This window comes from Megalopta genalis, chromosome 13 (assembly GCF_051020955.1).
Source record: "Megalopta genalis isolate 19385.01 chromosome 13, iyMegGena1_principal, whole genome shotgun sequence".
NCBI lineage: Eukaryota > Metazoa > Arthropoda > Insecta > Hymenoptera > Halictidae > Megalopta > Megalopta genalis.
The window spans coordinates 341,533-363,644 of record NC_135025.1 but is presented as its reverse complement, the minus strand read 5'-3'; the positions used below and the strand labels follow the sequence as shown (position 1 = coordinate 363,644).

At 53.0% G+C, this 22,112-nt stretch overlaps 1 protein-coding gene across 11 annotated transcripts in view; it reads left to right on the top strand.

The window, feature by feature from the left end:
* Positions 1–21,724, top strand: part of LOC117228394 (DNA repair protein RAD50-like) — a 95,488-nt gene extending 73,764 nt beyond the window's left edge. For 2 of the 11 annotated variants that reach the window (XR_013034619.1, XR_013034621.1), the window contains 6 exons: positions 18,246–18,453; positions 18,531–19,899; positions 20,561–20,747; positions 20,816–20,953; positions 21,027–21,075; positions 21,155–21,724. Coding sequence is in view for 4 of the 11 variants with exons in the window: in XM_076525829.1 (XP_076381944.1) it covers positions 16,683–16,709; positions 18,246–18,453; positions 18,531–18,620; positions 19,322–19,413 (417 nt within the window). In the remaining 7 variants the exon portion in view is untranslated. Of the gene's footprint in view, positions 1–548; positions 16,710–17,792; positions 17,808–18,245; positions 18,454–18,530; positions 19,991–20,411; positions 20,521–20,560; positions 20,752–20,815; positions 20,954–21,026; positions 21,076–21,154 lie in introns of those variants that run through there. The other 9 variants (XM_076525829.1, XM_076525832.1, XM_076525830.1 and 6 more) reach the window with 9 other exon arrangements.
* Positions 21,725–22,112: the final 388 nt, after the last annotated feature.

The following is a 22,112-nucleotide window of genomic DNA, read 5'->3' as shown; positions in this document are numbered from 1 at the left end:
GCTCGGACGATATTCGGACGAAATGCCGACGAAATTTCGGCGAAATTAATAAGAAATTATCGCTTCGATCCGTCTCGTTCCGCTCGAGAACGCTCGCGAGGATCTCGACTCGCAGAGTGCGCGCGAGTGCGCGCGGCGGCGGCCTTATTCGGCTTATTTGGCGCGGACGGTCGCAGGTGCTGCAGGAAATCGACGGGAAAGGGGTCGACCGGAAAGAGAAACTGTGAGCTAATCGCATCGAGAAAAGGGGGCCTGGCCTGCTCGAGGTGCTCGCCTATGGTCATTAGCAGTCATAGTTGTTCGAACGGTTCTTCGAAAATGCTTCTTTCCGAGGCCACTCGTCGAGGCTTCTCGTCGCGTCGCGTCGTTGAATTCGATCCCAAGGCGAGAGGAGGATACCTTCTCCCAACTCTTCGTTCTCCTATTTAGGTGCCGACTTCCTGATACCGTTAAAAGCACGCGGACGACCTGCTCGGGTCTTTCGAACGAACGCTTCGATTTCAATATCGCGTTTCTACGGAATTCCGCGACAACATTCGCGGCGGATCTTCGATTTCGCCGGCCGATCGATTCGCGCGGACACCGATCGCCTACGGAAATCCATCGATCGCGATTCCGTCTGTCGGTTTCGACGAACGGGTAGGCGGAAAGCTGGACGGCGACGACGCGACGACGCGAGCGGGTCCTGCTACGTATTGCACGCTCATCGGACCGCTTTCTAAATCGAGCGACGCGACGCGACTCGTCGGCCGAAGCGGCGCTAACGAAGCCGAACGCTCGGCAAACCGGCGCGGCGTCGTCCGCGGAAAAGTTGCTTCGACTCGCTGTTACGCGCGAGCGAGTTCCATGGTAATTGAGATGCGAGGTTACCCGCGTCGACGGCGAGACGCGTTCCCGTCGAGCAAACGATAGACGTCGGCCGCCCGCGTTCGTCTTTCCTGGCTCGACCTCGGTCGTCCGAATTCTATCATCGGTTGTCGCGATAACAGGTCCCGGAAAAGTTGCCGAAGCGCTCTCTGACAGAGTCGCGCGAAGACCACCGGCACTTTCTAATTTGGACGTTGATCGCGAGCGGAGGCTCGACCGCCGCGCGTCCTCCCGCCGCCTCGCGCCGATTCCCACGTTCAAATCTCACCGCGCGCTTCCTTGTACCGAGTCCGATCGCCGGAACGCCGATGTTTATGCAAATCCACGGATATGTATTTATGGAGTAGCTCATGGGAACGGAGCCGAGCGGACGCGCGCGCGAACCGATCCCGCTAAGGCTAATTAATCGAGGTTTTCTGTAACCGGGACGATCGCGCGCCGTTCGTCCCCGCAGCTCTTCGAGCTCCGTCTTTCGGGCAACCGACGAATCGATCCCCTTTATTATCCATCCGATTGTAACGTTCCGAGGACATCCTGCCCCCCCCCCCGGTACGCGTTACCCGCAGCTGCGATCGCGTTCGAGCAACACGGAAACGCTTTCGGACCAACGCGCGACGACTTCTCGCGTTCGCTTCGCATCGTCGAAACGACCGCGTCTAGCGTCGCGACGCGCGTCGTCAAAAATCGGTCGGGCGACCAAGGGTTAATTAGAAAGTCCGATTGCACCGACCAGCCGCGGCTGGAAGATAGCCTGTAAGCGTACAATTAGGAGGAAATAAATTTCGAGACTCTCCGGTTTCTCCTTTGGCAAGTTTGAATACTTTCTCTGGAAACCGATGCGAATGATTGACGGCGAACGATCGAGAAGCGCGCGACGCTGAAAAATCCCGCATACCGGACGCGCTGATAGAACGTTCCGCAAACGTTTCGACGATCTCGTTGACTCGGAGGCATTTTCTCGACCGATCGATTTCTCGATCTCTTCTTCTCGCGCAGCGGACAGACGCGGATTTTCGATCGGTCGACGATACGAAGCTGGGAAACATTTTCAGGAATCTCGTTTGTTCGAACTCTATTCCTGTCCCGAAGCTCGCTTTCCGTCTCGTTCCCCTTCGCTTTCTTTCTCCTATCTCTCTTTCTTTTTCTTCTTTTTCTTCTTTTTCTTCTTTTTCTTCTTTTTCTTCTTTTTCTTCTTTTTCTTCTTTTATTCGCTTCGTCGTTTCTCTTATGCCGTACACAACGATCCCGATTCACCGATGCAAAGCGATACAGTCGGATCACGTCCAACGATCGGAATCCCGCTGGCAAATAGACGAGCTCGCTGAAACCGATGGAATTTCAAAGTTTGCGACGCGACGCGACTCGTCTTCGCGGACAAAGCCTTCCGGTAGCCGAGAGGGGCGGGCCTCTCGAAGATACCGCGAAAAATATGGTGCGAACCCAACGGCCGACGTTTAGCTGCTCGGCAACAGGCCGATACAGCGGTTCGGCGGTTTAGTCCGATCGTCGGTCAGGGACAGGGAACAAGGGAGACAACGCGAGACGCGAGACGCGAGACACGAGACAGGAGTCGCGCGAGACTCCGGTGGACGAGCCTCGCCAACGACACCACCGAGCCATCGACGAAGCTGGATGCTTCGACCTTTCGTCCAGGCGACGGCGCAAGGCCCCGGGGCACGGCCCGTTTAATCGTGAAAATAATAAACGAGGGGAAAGTCCGGGCGAGTTATCCCTCCGCACGATTATGTCCCGGCTCGCTTGCCTTCCGACTCCCACGTTATATCGCGGCGAGGATTCGCTTCGGCTGTAATTTACGGCCGTTTGACATTATCCCGTGGCCCTTGCAGGCGTGACCCCTGTGTTCACCGGCGCGGCTCGGCTCGGCTCGGCTCGGCGCGGCGCGGCGCGGCGCGGCGGCTACGCTGTCACCGTGCCAACGACGTCCGTTAGATCGGCCTAGGGTCCCCAGACTGGGTGGGAACGACGCATCGCGATCGAGCTTCCAGACCGCTTCGCGAGAATACAATGGACTTGCTTCCGACGGCAAAGACTTCCAGCGCGAACAATTCGAGGGGAGAATCTCGATTCCTCGGCCCCGACGCCGTCGACGCCTTCGACGAGACCGAAAGGAACGTAAACTCGAGCTTTCCGGTTGGCGCGGCGTCTTTCGCAGCATCCGCGCGTACGCGTCGTTTCGTATCCGGATGCACGATCCGCGTACTCGTAGCGCCGCGCCGATGCGAGGGGCGAGGGACGAGAGGAGACGCGGCGATGAAGTTACACGCGTGGGATACGGGCCTACGAGGGGACGCGTACTTGTCCTGGGGAATATGTGCTAGAGCATAATCGCGAAACGACATTACCCGACGGTTGCATTCCACGGAGGGCGACGGGCCCAATTCTTGGTACAGCGTCGCCACGGTCGCCTCGCCGCCTCGCCGCCTCGCCGCGCCGGTGCACCAGTACCTGAAACGCATTCCACCGAGGACGTCTGGTTGCAGCTGTTGGTACGTCGGCGACGCTGCAGGACGAGAGAAAAGAAGGCCGATATGGAAAAGGCGTGTGGCGCGTGGTGCGCGCTGTTACGGCTTGCAGGATCCGAGGAACGCGGCGGCTGCCTAATATCCGGCGATCGGGGGAAGCCGATCTCGTAAACCGCTTCCTCGCTTCTTCTCAAAATCGCCGGAGCTTCGATCGAGCTCGGCATCGGAGGGATTTTGCACGCTGGAAGCGAACGAACGGAATCGCGAACGGCTTCGTTGTTCCGTTCGGCTCTCGGCCACGTCGATCCTACGTCCGGAGAAACCCAAGCGGCGCGCGCGCGCGTGCGTTTCGGAAAAAACAATTACTTCATTTCCAGACTTACCATCGGCTTTCACCGTGCGCGTTTGCTAAATTAAAGCAATTACCTAACCCGATTTGCATCATCCGACCTAAACCAGACCTTGCTCGCCCGGTGTACCCCCGGTGTGTATACTCGGTCGGAGACCGAGACCGATCCGTACATGGCGAACGTGTTCGACGTCAACGAGAACGACTCGCAGCTAATTACCATCTCTCCGCCAAAATCGCGTGGCGCATTAGGAGAGGCTGGATCTCGCGGCGCGCGAAAGCGATGCCACGACTAATTGGATTTTACTAATTAGCTTTCTCCTTTGTACAATTAACCGAGCCGAGCGCCGCTTTTCTTCGCGTCCCCGAGAGGAGCCGGAAGTCGGAGGAGTGTTTCACTCTGGTCGAACAGAAGCGAATCGCGCGTCGCGTGCTCGTTCGCGGCATTCGTTTATCGCGAACGGCGACGGGGGACCGCGTGCGTTCGACTTCGAAATGCTATACCTCTTACGCTTCGCGCGTTCCGTGCTGGGAGCGACGGGCAACGATATTCGACCGAACGTACGGCGCGAATAGGAAGAAAGGCAGCCACGACGCGGATACGCGCGCGTTACGCGATCGCTCGCACGGTTACGCGTTTAACATAGAATGGATGCGATAAACGCGTCCAGCAGCATCCACCTGTCGGCGATCGTGCAACCGCGCGAGCCGTAATCGTCTATTTTTAGTCCGTTTTTTAGTCCGCTCCTCGCGTCTCTTCGAATTATGCGTAATCGCTCGTTATCGCGTACCCGATGGCAAGCGAAGAAGAAACGCGCCGCGAATAAATTATACGCTGGCAGAAATAGGACGCGGACACGGACGCGCGAGTCGAGCAAATTATGAAATCGAAATGTCCATGCAGCGGCTATTAATGTACTATGCGCATACGTAAAACCGTTTATCGCGCCGAGCGCGTTCGCGTCGCGCCGCGGTACCTTCTTCCTAATGGATTCTCCGCCGTTGAAAAAGTTCCTGGACCGCGCTCCGTCGACTTCGGTGTCGCATTTGAATTTCATACGCGAATCGCAAAGGTTGGGGCTACTCGAAAATACGACGCCGCGCCGATTAGATTTCGAAAGAAGGTACGCGAGTTCGCGTTTAGGCGCGCGCGCGCGACCAGTCTAGAGCCGACGAGCGATCTCGCGCGTCTTCGCGCTTTCTCGCTGGCATCAACTACCTTGAAAACGCTCCGGAATATCGTAGCAACGACCGAGCGGAACGACCGCGCGACCTTTCCCGATGCCAAGGATAATTACCGTTCCGGCTGTGAAAACTGAAACGAAACGAAACGAAACGAAACGAAACCGAAGCGAACCGAACCGAAACGGTATACAGCCTACCGGTCCATTGTCCATCCAGTTAATTTGCCTCGACGCTGCTTATCGTTAGGCCGGTCAGCCCCGTGTCGGTACACGAAGACCGGTGTCTTCGGTTTCCGCGCGGCCATCGCGCGCTAAGAAATGAAAAACGCGAACAAAGTATCCGAATCGGCGTCGAATCGGCGCTGAATTCGTGTCGCGCCCGTTGGCTGCGAAGAGGCGATCGCGCGAGCGCGCACGCGGCGCGAATCCGACGCGTGCGCGCTCGAAAGAGGCGCGGGTCGAGCTCGCGTTCGTTAACATTGGTAATTCCGGTTAATTAAACGTCGTTCGCGCATAATAACGGATAGGCGCGCGTGGTGAAACAATCGCAACCGTGGAAAGTGGATACGAATTCGAAAGGAATCGAGGAATTTGTTATTCGGATAGGTCTCCTTATAAATTGGAGCATCTTCCAACCGGCCGATTGTTTCGCGTAGAAATCTGTGCTCGATTCGAATTGCTTCTCTATTTAACTATTTAGCGTATCTTACCGATCGGATTTCTACTCCATCGTTTTCGAATTTAACCAAGATCTCGCGACGATCGTTTCGGGAGTTTGGTCGCGCGCGGTTCCATCGACGACGCGCGTTCTCCGAACTATTCGCGAAATTCTAATTTTCCGAGGGGCGAACGAATCGGTGTTTCTTTCCCTGGTCGAAGACCGGCCGGATAATCGAGCTCCGAAGATCGACGATTGTCTCGGCGATACGGTGCCGCGCTGCCGCGGTTCGTTATATTTTCGCGCGAGTCGAACGAGGGAAACATCGATTCTCACGGATTTAGCTTTTTCCGTGGCCGGACAATCTCTGGAACGTCTCGGCGGGCACAAACCGGGGCTCGAATCTTCCTTACGAATCGAACGAAACCGAACGAAGCTGATTTCGATCGAAACGATTCGGCACGAAACCGAAAAGCGTGTGAAACGTTACAGCTAATTGCAGGAACAATGAGCGGTGCGGTGCGGCGCGGTTCGTAACATTGAAAGCGGTGAGAGCAGTCGTTAAATTAGCAAGAAAGAGCTGTAAAATTAGCAAGGCTTTACGGTGGTGAGAAAGTTACAAAATGCCGGCTCTCGAACAGATCTATGTTCTACATATTCTGTATTCTCTGTTTTATTTCATTCTATATTCTATATTCTATATTCTATATTCTATATTCTATATTCTATATTCTATATTCTATATTCTATACTCTATATTCTATATTCTATTCGGTGACATTTTCGGAGGACGCGGATCTCACCGGATGCGGCATTCCCACGCAATCGCGATACACGTGTCCCCTCGCGAGGGCCTCGGAGCAAAACGGCGGCGTTCCGTGGAAACGATCGGTCGCGACGATACGACGAGAAGCCGGTTACCTCGTGCAGGAAGTTCAAGGTGGAACTGGAAGCGGTCGCGCGAAGATCGCGAAAGCACGTCGTAAAGGCAACGCTCGTAAAGCGACTTTGTCACCCGTTTGGTCCCGGTCCCGGTCCCGGTCCCGGTCCTCTCCGCCGCTCGCCTCGTCCGACCCGTCCGCCTCCTGTACGCGTGCACGTATGTACCTCGCATGTACCCGGTCGGCGTTTCCCGCGGCATCCGCGCGCGACCGAGGAAGCGTGTGCCGTCGTAACGCTCGAGGAACGCCGCGTCGCGCCGACCGCGCAAATGAATGGAACTCGTTCGCACAGAAAGAGGAAGCGTGAGATGGGAACGAAAGAGAACGAGCGGGAACGAGCGGGAACGAGCGACCAATGCCAAGGTTGCTCGCAATCGCATTGGCGGAACTGAAAACACCGCTGCTGGATCGTCGATCGCCATTTTGGTACCGAGGCGAGCTACGATCTCGCGGCTCGACGCCGGACCCGTCGACCTGTCGCGTGTTCGTCTTCGATCGTTAAAAAAACTCCGTATTCGCGCATAGACGTTGCTCGTTCACGCGACGCAAACATCCGCTACGCGCTTCGCGTTATAGATTATGCATCGCGCATAATACATAACACGTAATACATAATACATAAGACACGATACATAGGTATCGCGTCCAGACCGGAGATCGGGTGTCGTTGCGGCCGTCGCGTCGCAGCGACGGTTACGCTAATCGCGAGCAGAGGTCGATCGCAGCGGTACGCGCGTCGCAGTGGATCGATTAATCGCAGGCTCGAAGCGATCGCGCGATCGACGCCGCGCCGACCGATCGACCGTCCGAATCCGCGGCCAGGAGGCACGGACCAGCCCGGTACCGAGTTTCGCGGGTCGACCCGAGGTCGGCGCGCATTCGTTCTCTGGGAATTCGACGCTGCGCTCCGCGCCGGAAGTCTCGTATTCAGCCTAGCGTGCACCAACGCCGGCATTCCCCTTTTATTACAGTCGGGTCGGTGCGATTCGTTCGTGCCTTATCCGGTCTATCGTCTACAGGTGGTTCCACGCGGGGTTCGTTTACCCGTCGGTCGCTCCGCGACCGCGCGACCGCGCGACCGGACTGCCTAAAAGATCCAGGAAACGGTGATTCCCCGGTTCCGTTTCCGTGCACCATAAAATTTGTTATCCTTCGAGCGGAGACGGAGATACGCGCGGGGCGAGATACCGGTCGCGCGCACGGCTCGTCGGTCTAGGTCTCGAACTCGGACTCATCGGTTCGGAACAGGTGCGTCGTACTTTCGACTCTTCCTCGGTCCGCTCGACGCGCGTTTCTTTTTCGTTCAAAGTTTCAAGTTACGAGTTGCGAGTAAAATGCCACGTTATTTCGATAATGGACCGGTTATCGTAGATTCGAAAGTCGAATCGCAACCGGCGTATCTTTGCAACGTTCTCGCGGGAACAAATACGCGCATGGTCCGTAGGGACGAAGCCGCGTACGAATGTACGGCGTACGAATATATCTGCGAGACAACGACAACGATCGTTCGACCGTTCAACGCTTTTCGAAGAACTCGACTCGACCGACCAGGTATGTCCGGATGAACCCGGTCGACGAGTTTCCGAATTGCTAAAAAAGAAGGAGAGGGAAATTCGTTATCCTTGCGGACAAAGGGAGAATCGCCTCTCGTGAAACAATTTCGAAAAGCGTCGTCGCCTGCGAGGACTCCGAAACGACGAGACCCAACATCTGGACTTTGTCGCTTTTACGACGGGTCCTCGAGACCTGTCCGCGTACGGCGCGCACATGGGAAGGTTGGAATTTACGCGTCCGAAAATTCTTTTCCTCCGCGTCGCGGGTCCGCTACGACTCGAACGAATGTTTTACGAGCGGTGTCGTAAAACGGCGAGAAAAATGGTAGAATCGACGACACTGCACGATCCCACGCCTAATTGGAAGAAAGGCTCTCCGTACGCAAGCTGTACCGTCGCCGAGCAGACGGTATTGAATCTCCGACGTCCAACTGTTCCAGCACAACTTGAAATTCAACCGCGAGACTGCTCGGGGAAAGTTCGAGGGACTCGACCGAGCGTCGAGAGATTCTCGAAAAGACGAACCGTCGAGCGTCGAGATTTTCCGTCGATCTCTGTTTGTTCGCAGCGCTCGTTTCGCGTAAGAACGACTTCGATAGCGCCGTGGACGATCGGCAGCGTAGATGCGACGACCGGCGACGCGAATGTTCTTATCGGGGGAAATCGCGAACAGGGGATGATGGGACGGCGAGAGATCGCCGCGATCGCACGGTCGGTGGTGCATTCTCTGCCACGCAGATACGTATCTGTTTCTTCTCGGGCCGAGTCACGCTCTCTTCGTTTCGTTCGGGCTCGAGTCGGAAGAGAATCGGAATCGAAAGAGAGACACGGTGGTGGTCCGTGGAAACAATGGCGTCCGTACCGTTCGCTCGCGGTTTCACGATTCGTTTCGTAGGTACGCGGTTATTATTATCCGCGAAGGAGATTACGGAATTTCGATCGGGACACGTCCCGATGCGTCGAGAGAGATATCCGTTCGAGCATCGTGGGAACCATCGGCGAGAACGCGTGCAGCGTCGCGAACCGAGAACCGTGGATGCCCTTGAAATTTCGTTTCGAATAACCGCGATCCCGGGTTTGCGATACCAGCGTTTCCTATTCGGATCGAAAACGCGAACGATTCTGAAGAACGGGAAACGCGTTTTCTCTCGAACACCATCGGCACGCGTCGGAACGTTTTTCTCCAAAATAACCGATGGCCGCTGCAAACGTTGTCCGGCGAGGGAAATCGTTTCACCGTATCAACGCGGCCGGCTCGTTGATCTCATTGGCAACGAATTGCCGTGAAATTCGTTGAAAGTACGCGCCAGGCCAGCGTCGCCGGTCACGACCGTTGCGTTCGAACGACTCGCACGGCCACGTGACCGGGCCAGTCGGGCCAGCCGCGAAAGTCCTCGAAGAATCGCGAATATCCAGCGATCGAACGAACGCGTTCGATTCCTGTCGCTTTCTAAAAGTTCCAACTTGAAATTCGGTTTCTCGCGAACCGAGCGTCGACGCGTTCGGAAGCGTCGGAAGCGTCGGAAGCGTCGCAAGCGTCGAAAGCCTCTCGGACGCCTCTCGAATCTATGGGATCGAGCCACCCGCGCGTCTCGCGACCGCCGAAAAATTCGAAAATCGGATCGAATCGGATCGAATCGAATGGAAATCGCAGCGCGGACGATCAGCTGTAACGGGATAAAAGTTCGTAGTTTCGAAACGCAGACCTTGCGAGCGAGCGCGGATTATGAAAGCCGGCGGTGGAAATAGTTCCATAATAAATCACGTAACAGTTGTTGTCCCGTAAGCAAAGGGATTAACGACGCTCGCCGGTAATAGATATCCCCCGAAAGAATGAAAAACTTGCTCTCCTTGCCCCGACGCGGCGCGGCGCGGCGCGGCGCGGTGCGGGACGGCGAGACGCAGCCAATTACTCTAGATTCTAGATACTAGATTCTAGATTCTAGATTCTAGATTCTAGATTCTAGATTCTAGACTCTTGACTTTCCCGAGAAATCTCGTACGGGGACTGCGCCGGCACACTCTCGTACGAGTTCACCATTTTCTGCTCGCGGCAGATTTTTCGAGCCGCGTTCGAACGCGTGGTCCGCGAAGAAACGGAATCGACCGCGACACCCGCGTCCATGGAAACCGCTCGGTGCCTCTCTCGGTTCAGGACCGTTGCGAAACCGCGGCAGCTTTCGAAATCGCCGATGATTTATCGAAAGTCAACGATATCTGCACCCGGCGATCGCCGACGTTGCGATCCCGCGGTGCGAAATACGTTGCTAAAGTTCGCTCGACCTTTGAACTTTGCGTTCCCGTGAAACTCGTAATTGGTCCAGTTCCTTCGACTCGGACGTCGAAGCCGGACGGGTGTCGACCGATAAGTTTCCGATAACCGAGAGCTTTCCGCGGGCCGATCGTTCGTTCGAGTTTAAATCGAGATTGAAATTGAAACGCGAGACGTTCGCTGGTTTATTTTCCGAAGCCGGCCGTTCGATCAGCGGCGACGTAGGGTCGCGTATTCCGCAAATAAGCAGTAAGAACGAAACAAAGTGTACGGGAGAGTGGGAAGTTTGTTATGAAAATGCAACGAATAGGAAGAATGGGCGAAGAAGATTCGAAGGGTGAAAGATCCGAACGGAAAAGTCGAGAGGCATTCGTCGATCGAGTAAACAGCACCAACGAAAGAAGAAGAGGAGCGAGGAGATAAATACGCGGGTTGAGTGGCCCGTTGCAAAATAGCCGAGAGATTCGAAGAGGTGGCTTCGGACTCGTTGCGAGGCGCGCCTGAAATTAGGCTAAACCCGTATATGGCTCGAAGCGCGAGCAGCCGGAGCGACGACGGTTTTTCCGCGACCGCGACACCGTCTTTCGTTCGGCGGTCGTTCGGTTTTTCGATCGATCGTCGGCAAAATTGAACGTTGTCTCGGGACGCGTTTCCCGTCGTTGCGTCGACCAACGCGCCACCGATTCCGAATAAACTACGCACGGATGCTTCGCGCTTTACAGTTTCACGCCTCGCGCCTTACAGATTCGCCCACTTTTACGCTTCCAGCCGCGCGTGCTCGACGCGATAAAATGCAAATCTACGATGCTCGCAACCGGGTCGGGTTCGTAACAAAGCAAGATCTATCTCCGGAACGCGAATTTCGCGTTACTCGAACGTACGCGAGCAATCCGACAACGTTGAAATTCCATTCGAGTCGATCGATGACGCGTTTCGAGAGCGAAAACGAACCTGGTTCGGAAACTCGCGTTAGATTTCCGGCAACGAACGATTCGAGAAACGTTCGAACGTATCGAGGCTAAGATTTTCTAAGATGGGAAGCGGCCCGACCGAACCGCCGCACCGTGTTCGCCGAATCGGTATTCCAGGATGGGCCGGGTCGCGTCCGAGGTAGTCGAACAAGTTTTAAAAATACTTTACCGAACCTGTGTGCCGGTGCGACGCGACGGGCGCGGCGCGGCGTGTCGGAGACTTTTTGCACGATTTGGCGCCAGTTACCGATTCGCACTGCCGAATCTGGACTCGCTCGCCGGACTTTCGAAGGTGCAACGAACTCGTTCGGCGAATCGGCCGGCCCATCGACTCGCAAATTCTATTCGCGTTTCTCCCTTACGAGCTACTCGAACGTTCTTAGTGCACTCCCGGAGGGTGAGCACACCGGAAATCGCCTCCGAGCAACGAGCAACGAGCAACGACGTCGATCCTCGAAGCTACAGCGAGCGTCTCGCGTCTACGCGCCGCACACTCGCGCGCGAAAGTTGTTGGCCGTCGCGCGAGACGTTCTTTATTTCGGTTGTCGCGATACCGCGAGCACGCGAAAACACGGGCGCGCGAAGGGGACCCCGATAAAAACGGGACCCGGGGCTGAATTTCGAACGACGGCGAACGACGAATTAGCTTGCCGCGCGACGATCGTCTCCGACGGTTGCTGCTCGTACGCCGCATCTTCGAAAGCAACACCGATATCGTGCTTCGACGAGCGCTCGCTTCGCAAATATCGTTGTTCCAACGGATCACGAAATACCAGCGAGAGGAATCGAAAGACGTATATCCGGGGTCGCGATCGTCGCGAATCGGGTTCGCCGAACCTTCCGATCGGGAACGGTCCCGCGTACGGTCGCGATGCTCGAAAATGGTCCTGGCTGCGAGAGCCGAGTCATCGCCGGTTTCCCCCCGTTACGTCGCGCGGCTGCGACCGCAAACCGCGGGCCTAATTCATCGGCGAGCGTCGTCGCTCGTCGCGGTTCGCGCGGGCGCGAGAGCGGCGGCGACGAGCACGAAGCGTCGAGCGCGAAGCGCACGGTGCGTAACATCGTGTGGGTGGCACTGAAATGGGTGAAGGTAGCCTTGGGCGCGATACACCGGTACCGGTACACCGCGCGACACCCAGCGACGCAACAAGTGCGAACCCACGCGTTCCAGCGATCCAGCGTCTCGGCGTGTTTCAACGTTTCAGCGGCGCGACGGCGATGATTCGGCTCGACTCCGAGCGAGCGCGCACGCGCGCGCATGCACGAATCGCGGAATTCGAGGTCCCTCCGACGCGCGACGACCGTTTCTCTGCCTCGCGTCCGAACAATCGCCTTCGAACACCGCGAAACGAAGCGAGATGGAGCATAGACCGCCGCGACAGCATCGGCGTATCTCACCTCGAAGCTCCTTCTCGGATTTCTAAACGCCGCCAAGGTGACTCGGCCTCCCGTTTCGCGATATCTCGAGTATTCCAAATGCCGCGTCTCTCGCTCGCCCCAAGAATACGATACGCGCTCTATAAGTGCACGGTCCGTACGCGTGCAATTAGGCAGCGAGGCTGTCGTCCAGCGCGCGCTTACCGTCCGCGAAATCGCTTTCGACGACCGCGACCCGCGACGGCTGCTTAGCGCGCGGCTACCTCCGCGCGATTAACATTTTAATATCTTATTTATAAGCCGATCATTGCCGAGCCATTTCGGTAAATGCCGCCTTCGCTTCGCGGCCAATTACGCGGCCAATTACGCGACCAATTACGCGTCCAATTACGCGGCCAATTACGCGGCGAGAGTTTCGCTAAAAATAACCGATATCGCGTCGGTTGGCTTTTATTTCCATGTTCTAATTGAAGATCGATGGTGTTTACGGCTCCGACGAAAGCGTTTTCGATGCTCCCGACCCGTGCGTAACCCGCGCACGACTCGTCGCGCGTAAACGTAAGAAACCCGTTGAATCGCGCGGCGCACCTAACGGCAAGTTTACGATGCAAACGTTGCCGCGGCGAACGATTCGCGACGGTTCGATGGATGCGCGGGGCGTGCGTTCCTCGCGATACATAGGCACGGTCGGGGGAAAAAGGCGATTCTTCGCGAAAACCCGAGCGCGTCTCGAGTACGTTTCCAAACGATTCCGATCGATTCGTTCTACACCGCACCCCGGGAGCGTGATCGGTCGGGAGGTCCGTTCAAACGAGAGTTTCGCACCTTTCTCCCGTCGACTCGACGACGCCCCGTGGTCGCGTCTCGCATCCGATGTCGCATCGTTCGCTGGCCATACCGATTACCGCGAAGCGCGCGCGAACATTCGAATCAAATTTATTCTTCGAATATGCTTTTGGTGCACTGTGCACGGTGTGTAGGACATCGCAGAAACTGCCGAGAGAAGCGTAGGTGGTCGGGCAGCGTCGCGCGCGTATCCGCCGATTGCGAAAGCGCGGAGATCCGCGCGCGGCAACCTCGACCAGAAACGCGACGAATCGCAGCGTTGTTCTCGATGAAAGAACGCCGGCTTTTCAGGCGTCGCGACGCGACTGCGACGACGATGCGCAACCTCGCTTTTACGGTTCTCTCGACCCTTCGCGATTCTATCGACGAGGGCCGATCCATGGCAACGAGCTGCTCGCATCGGCCGTAAATTTCGATCGAGCACGAGTTGCCGGTACCATTCTATATATGAAAAGCCACGAGTTTGGAAGAGAACCGGAACGATATATCCGGTCTCGGCTCGCGTATCGCGTCGAAGAAGGTCGACGCTGCGACGACTCGAGCGGACACAACGCGAGTGCGACGCGGCCCGATATGGCGGTAACCGGACAACCGCGTCTTCGAATCGGATCGTAAATTTTCGTAAAAACGCCTCGACCGTTACGATAACTGTACGCGCGAGCCCGCGAGCCGGCGAGTCTGGAGGACGTTAAACAACGTTACGCAACCGTCGTCGGCACCGAGCAGTATTTACATGCCGATCGCGCGTGCCCAAGATCGACGCGTCGCGTCGCATCGGCGGTCGCGTAACGCCTTCGACCGGCCGCGTAGCGTTCTCTCCTGGGACACGCCGAGAGGAAATTCCTTTGTCGGAGTTATTCGGGGACACCGACCAACATCCTTTATCGCGAGGCTGCGTCCTCTCTTTCCGTTTCGCTTCGCGCCAAGTCGCTTACGCAACGACCTCGCCGCGCGCGAGGGTTCATCGCGGATACCCGATTTCCCCATTCACGGTTCGACCGACTTTCGTCACCTCGTCGACAGAAAGCGTAATTACACGGTGCTGATATTGCTTTCTCGATGCTCGCCTCGCCTCGCCTCGCCTCGCCTCGCCGTGACGCGACACGAAGCGCCGCTCGGTGGCTTTTTGTCATTTGTCAGTTCGTGCCAAATTCTTCGAATCGCGTTCGAATTTTGCCAATTTCGTTCGCCGAGTAGTCTTCCGCGGCGCGTTCGACCGTCTCGAATGCGGATAACGCGTGTTCCGCGTTCCGCTTTAAACCGACCTTTTACGGCGATTTTATCCGACGTCGAGACACCCGAGCGAGAGCACGGTTCGCGGAAGCGGCGACGCGACGCGCGGAATCGTTCGAAACGTCGGATCGTATCGTAGCAAATAATCTACGATATCCTCCAAGGATGCAAGGGATAAGAAACCGCGAGCGACTCGCCCGAGAATCGCGTTACAGGGTTTTACGATAATTATCCTCGGCAATTTGGCGAACGCGCGCGGAATCGTCGAAGCGACGACGCGACCGATCCTCGTCTTCCTGCTCGGATACGATCGATCGTCGTAGCGTCGATTCGCGACACGCGGCCAAGGCCGCGGAAGGATTCGCGGAAGGATTCGGCGAAGAAGTTGCGCGCGTATTCGAAACGTGTTACGCGTAGCTCGCCACAGGTGCCGCGATATTTAATTTTAGCACGGTAGGCGTTATCCTTGACTAGCTGCCGCGCGCCCGCCGCTCGATGCTCGAAAGGCACACCTTTCGGACACCGTCTGCGCGCAACATACGATTCGACGCGACGCGACGTCGAGCGAAGCGAAGCGAAGCGCCGGCAGGTTTCGCAGCCGATCGCTAAACGTATTCCAAACATTCCACCGCGTCTCATTAAGGCGTTCGACGCGAATAATGGGGAAACGTCCCGCGAGCACGTTCGCGGGAAATTTATGCGATACGCGTAACTCGTTAACGGTCGGCACCGTGCTCTCGAGCACTCGCGCGCTCGGCGGCGACCGTCCGAAAAATCGCCGCGCCGACGGGACCAGCTGCAAATAGAAAAAAGCGCCACGGATCGGTGCAACCTCGTTCGCTCGGCGCTAACGAGCCGCGCGGGAGCGACGATAGAATATTTATCGCGACGCGCCCCTTGATTTTTATCCGGCGGAATATTTTTAACGGAACGTTTCGTCGAAAGCGAGATCGAAAATCTAATATCTGGAAGCGAATCGACGCGAGGCGCGAGGCGACCACGGCCGTTTGCCACGGTCGAGGAGTTGTCCCCGAGCAGTCGACGCTTTCCACCCCGCGTGCAAAACGGTGTTACGAAGGAAGGTTACGAAACGATCGTTCGTTGCTGGAAACTGCGAACTATGAAACGGCCGTGGAAACGAACGTTCCGTGGATCGTATCGATATACAACGAATACGGAATCCGACGGTATATCGTATCGATATCGTAATTTACGGACGTTCGGAGCCAGCGACAAACGGCAAAATTCGAACATCTTGTTCGAGCCTCGCCCTTGTCTCGTCGAGAAATTAAACGGACTGGGGGCAATCGCGGGTAAGAAGCTTTCAACGACGCCGGGTACGCGTAAACCGAGCTATTCGGAGGGGGCACGCGACCGACACGCTCCGCGCCCGCGCGGACAAAAGGAGACACGCGACCGAACGATCGACGTTGGAAGAAGCGAAGGCGAACGACGCTCGTGGTGAAAGTAATTACGTAAATCGTAGACTTAGACTGCGAACCGACGGCGACAGGGACGCGTCCGAAAATCGAAAAACGCCGATGGACGGGAGTCCGTTGCCTGTTGCCCCGCCGTATTGGAAAAAGACGTCCCCCCGAAGCGGAGAGACTCGATGATCGAATCGACTCTCGTCTCTCGGACTCGGTCTCGGTCTCGGTCTCGGTCTCGGTCTCGGTTTCGGTCTCGGTCTCGGAATCAGTCTCGGTTCCGATCCCGATCTCGGTCCCGGCCCCACGGCCTCGAATCGGCGCGGTGCCTCGTAACGAGACTAACGAAACAACGCGCAAAACCCGCTTCCGCGAACGGATAACACGCGATATCACGGGGGAAACAACGCGGGTAATGGAAATCGTTATTCGCGCTGACTCGGGAACGGCCTCTCGCAACGTGGAAACACGATGCGGCTCCTCGGCGGTTCTTCGAGCACCGAGCTTTCCAACACCGACGGATGCTGGCCACGCGGTGCATACGATACGTACGTATAATGTATATATTATGTACGATAGCACTCGCCGCTGACTCGAACCGGTGCGAAATCGAGACGCGCGCGCGCGCCACCGTCTACGCGCGTATTTACTTTGCAAGCGGACGATAGACGTTTCTTCGTTTTCTTTTCCTTTTTCTCTACGACGAACGAGCATACGATTCCAACTCGAATTCACCGATCCACGGATACGGCATCGATCGAACGAAGACGCATCACGATTTAGGTTCGAAGTTCGCTTCGCAACCCGCGGCTCCTCTAAGCGGGATCTCCTTCAACGCCTCTGGACGTTCTCGCTTCGCTACGCTTTCGGCCGCGTCTCGCCGCGCGCGACCAGAACCGGGACGTTCGAAAAACGTTACGTTTCCACCCTGAGCTACCGCGAACGGGAAACGGGTCGTAAGGTCGTCGCGTCCGTAAAGTACTCGACGTCGTGGTCGCGAGCCGAGACCAACGGACGTGACGATCTTCCAAAAGGTGGGGGGGGGGAGGCCGCCGATGGCGTTCGCGATGGGAACGAGGCTCGGATATCAAGATCCTCGTTAAGAAGAACGCCTATGATCGCGACGATAAAATGATCGGTGACTCGCTATGGCGCATCGCTGTACACGCGTGTACATAGACGTCGGCGAGACTATCGCGGATATCGTCCGAGTTTAGCTGCTCGGTAAAATCTCTGACCTCCTTACCGCTTTTACCGCCTTTACCGACTCTTTACCGCTTTTTCAAGCTCTTCTCTCGATAGGACGCGGTCCACGGAAATAATTGAGAAACTGCGTCAACGTTTTCGGGTTATTCAACGATTTCGTAAGATACACCGAGCGATTTCGCATCGTGCGCGATCGTCGAAAACGAAAGCAACGCCGGCAAATTCTGTGCAAAACGTAGAGTGGTTTTCCCACCGCGACGCATCGTATCGTCTCTTATCTTCTTTATCGAACGGCGAACGATTCGAAGATGCGTCGCAGTCCCTCGACGCTATTTCCATGCGAGAGAGTGCCAGGAGGTTGGTGCGCGCGCGCGCGTTCGAACTGACCCGATCCCACGGTCTAGATTTCTAGTTGGTATTCGTCGGCAGATTAATAATCGGTCAGTGCTACGTGTAACCCGATTCTTACCCGCATAAACGACGCTTCGTCGAACAAACAGAAACGCGCGAATCGTTCGGGTAAACGTGTTTACGGATTAACGGGCGCTCTTTAACCGGCAAATTCTTTTTCCAGAACAGCGCGTGCAAACCGCTGGATCGAATTTTAGTTTCTCAACAATTTCTAATTACCGCGCAGATGGCAGCTAAGATACTGTCCCGAAAGTTCCGTATAGAGTCGTTTCGTTTTCACCCGAGTTCGATCGTTTCAAGGTTTCTCTCTCCTCCTGTTGATATTCATTTTGTCAAGGTTATTTAAAATTGTAACGTCGCACACACGTTGAACCGTAGCGAATCTGGCTAACTGTACATGTTTTATATATATTGTATTTTTATATATATCGCAAAGAACGCAAAGCGTGAGAAAACTTTGTTTGCAGGGTATTCGAAATTTTTGCGACGAAGATGAAGAAGTTACGATTAGATTTTCTCGACCGGTAACACTTATTCATGCTCGAAATGGCACCGAGAGAAAAACAACCGTTACCGAGGCATCGAAATATGCTATTTCCGGCGAATTTTTGCTCTCACATCGGATCATGGAAAATTCTTTGTACGAGATCCGGCTTCGACGATCCGGCATCCTCGGTAAATTTCTTTCCTATTATGTTACACAAGTATGCTCGATCACCGTTCATTTTATCGGCATTCTAATTTTTCTACAGGTGTTCGAGTTGTTGTAACGGCCGAAACAGTGGATCGAGAAGGCAACGTGATTACAATATGTAGAACGTTAGAATGCTCTAGAGTAACTGGTGCAGAAAAATTCAAGACTCTAGATAATATCGTGAATAAACTCGATGCGTTAACATCGATGCAGAACTTGTGCGATTATAATTGATCATCGATCAACACATTCTATGATTACCATTTTTCTGTAACCGTGCTGTTAATTGAAAACAAACGTTACTTGGCAAAAAGGATTGCGACACGCGATATACCGTTGTTCGAAGCGACAGAATTAACATCGAAATAATCCCTAATAAATTCTGAAATGAAAACATAATTTTTTCATTTCTTTTAGCGCACTCTTAGCGCAGAAATTATCGCTTTAATTTGTTATATAATTTGAGGAAATTTAATATGTCTTTCTTTCTTTCTTAATCAGGATAATTGATATACGTAAGACTTGTATGTACTACGTTTACGTATAATATTTATAATTGTTGATAAAGTTAAAAGAAACATAAGCTTACTATTGCAATATAATTATATTAAAACAATATAAATATATAATGTTTGCGTTATCGTTGATCGTTGATCGTTGATCAAAGTTGCTAATGAACCTAACCAAGGAAACGGAACTGTTCGAGAGAGAATCTAATTTATCGATATCGTATTAAACGAACATGATAAAGAATGTGAAACAGATCCTCCCGAACAATTCGGTATTCTTTGGTTTACCATTTTATGCTATAATTTTGCCACAATCAATGTGTGTTTTGTTTTTATGCAGCTCTACCGTATCGACGCGTGATCGATTGTGGCGCCACGTTGGTAGAAAACAGGAAGCTCCGTCCGATGTCCGCGCAGCGCCAATTGGAGTAGCGGCAAAACGCTCAAACTGTTGGCCAAATTTAACGACAGTCTAGAGTAACAATTTTAACGTTACGCCATTACCTCGACTGCAGCTCTACGAACAAAAAACTGACAAAATTGCTATACACGACGCAATTTTGAAAAATAAACGTAGATTGTTCAACTATCGTCGGTCCACGCTCCCGCTTATCGTAACATACGAATCTTCCGTTCCGACGTATTGAATTAGAGTTATAGATACATCAGTTATATATAACCGACCAACTATCGACACATTGTCGACTACAGATATACTTACCAACCATAGATACAATTAATAATCAACGATATAACAACAACGAGAAAACGATAGCAACGACGACGAAAGAAGAATTGCTTTAACTTCTCTCTTTCTCTCTACCTTTTTCTCTCTTAAATCAGACTTTACAAGAAACGATATTAAATTTGGAAGCGTACAGTGCAACACTGGACAGAGCTGACCGGGAATTTCACAAAGTACGTATGGCATCGGTCAACAGAATTATGAAGAAGTTGTGGAAAAAAGTATACACCGGGTTGGATTGCACGTCCATAGAAATATCCTAAAGTAAAGGCGAACAGCGTTTTTCTTAAAAATATCACTGTTAAGTAGTAAAAAAAATCCGGAAAGTTTACGCTTCGTGACTTGTTCAATTCGAACAAGAACGGTCCGTTCCGACCTTCTGTCAAAGCCTCGTGCTGTAGATTCTCTCGAACAGTTCCATGCCCTTGATTAAATTTCTAATACCTTAATTTTGCCATAATTAACGGTTTTTGGTTATCCTGCAGTGTACGCTGCATGTGGCGCCTCTGTCGAAGAAAAGATGAAGCTCCGTTCCGATATCCGTACAGCGCCAATCGATGCAGTGACAAAAGGCTCAAACTGTTAGTCAAATTATCGGCGATAGATTTTGGCTAGCGGTTTCAGCGTTTTCCCGCTGGATTAATTGGCGCTGTACCGATATCGGAACGGAGCTTCATGTTTTCTTCGACAGAGGCGCCACATGCAGCGTGTACTGCAGGATAACCAAAAAACATTAATTATGGCGATTCATTTATAATAACGATATAATATAGCAAAGACGTTAAAAAAAGCAGGTAAAGTGGACGTAATTCTAAACAGTTATCCTATTTACAGGTATACTTGTTATATTAGGTCGAATAGACAGTACAGAAGGACTTTCGACTATCGATACATAAATATTATTGTTTAATTTTTGTACCGAAATCTATGATGAGAGACGTAATAAAACTATGAATTTAAAGTAAACCATTAAGATATAAGAATATAAATTTATTAAGAGGGGTCGCTGGAGTGCTGGACGGTGGGTAAAGTATCGTTAAGCAGAAAACAGTAAAGTAAATTGGTTGATTTCTAGAATGCTAATTTCAGGTTCCAGCCTCTATAATTACAAGACTTGCCATAGCGGAGACTTTTTTTTGTAAAGATTACGGAATTTTCGCGTTGGACGAACCAAGAAGAAGTTTAGATGAATAAAAATGCAGACAGTTTAGGAAATGCATTAGCCAGGTATGTTGCAATGATTAATATTAAGATGAGTTTAATCGAATAGATGAATGGTGAAGGTTGTTTTGTATTACAGATTGGTGAAATGAAGATAGTTTTGATGAACTATTCCTAAAGAAGAATAAGTATGTGTATGATAAATGTTTGTGAATATAAATGTGATTTGAAAGGTATGGTATGATTACAGTTTTCTGAATTCCGCAGTGGACTCTCGGCAATTAGATGCTGTGAAGTGGATGATGCGAAGGAAGATTTATGGTTGAAAGTTGAAAGATGGGAAGAAAGTAGGGAAGACTTTGCATAAATAAGAAAAAGAAAAAGTAAAAGAAAAAGATGTATCGGGGAGACTGGTAGGGAAGAAGACAGTGGAGCTAGTTTCTGTAAGAATAAATATGGAGCGTTTGTTTTGAAAGCGGTGCAAGTCCAGTTTGTTTGGTTTGGATAAAATTGAATGTTGGCAGATGTTGTTCCATCGGGAAGGAAGAAACACGTAGAGTTTTTGCGAGCAGTTATGACACGGACGTGACCAGGGTTGGCGTCCAGATTGTCTGGACGTCGTCCCCAATAGCCGGACATACGATATGTCGAAGAATCCAAGAATCCAAGAACTGCTTCTATGGTGGTAAAAGGTGTTTGAAAAATGGTGTAAATTATTTAGTTGATTAAAATGTATGATTTGTTTAATAAATAAATGTATTTTTTTTGGAAGAAAGACAAGGAAAGATTTAGATTACTTTTCGGTTGACTTAATAAATTTGTATTGCTAGGTTATAATGGGTTACTTTGAATTGAAAATTCCTAGTTTGATTACATCTTCGATTCTAGATACGTGTTTGTATAAATTGTAAGAGGATATAATTGATGTATTTGATATGATATAGATATTTGATTATTACATAGTTTAATAGCTAATTAGTATTATCATTAATACCTCCTCCCAAACGTCATCTCAAGCCGCGCAATGACAAGATTTTAGGGGGTGTGGGGGAGGGGAGGGGGGGGTCGCCGAGCGAGGGGGGAGGGGGGGGGGGTCGCCGCGCATGCGGCGTTGTGGGGGGGGTTTCACGCGAAAAACGCGCGCTGGGGGGGCGCCGCAAGGGGCATGGGGGGGCGCGCCGCGCAAAGGCGAGGGGAATGGGGGGCGCGCCGCGCGAAAGGCAAG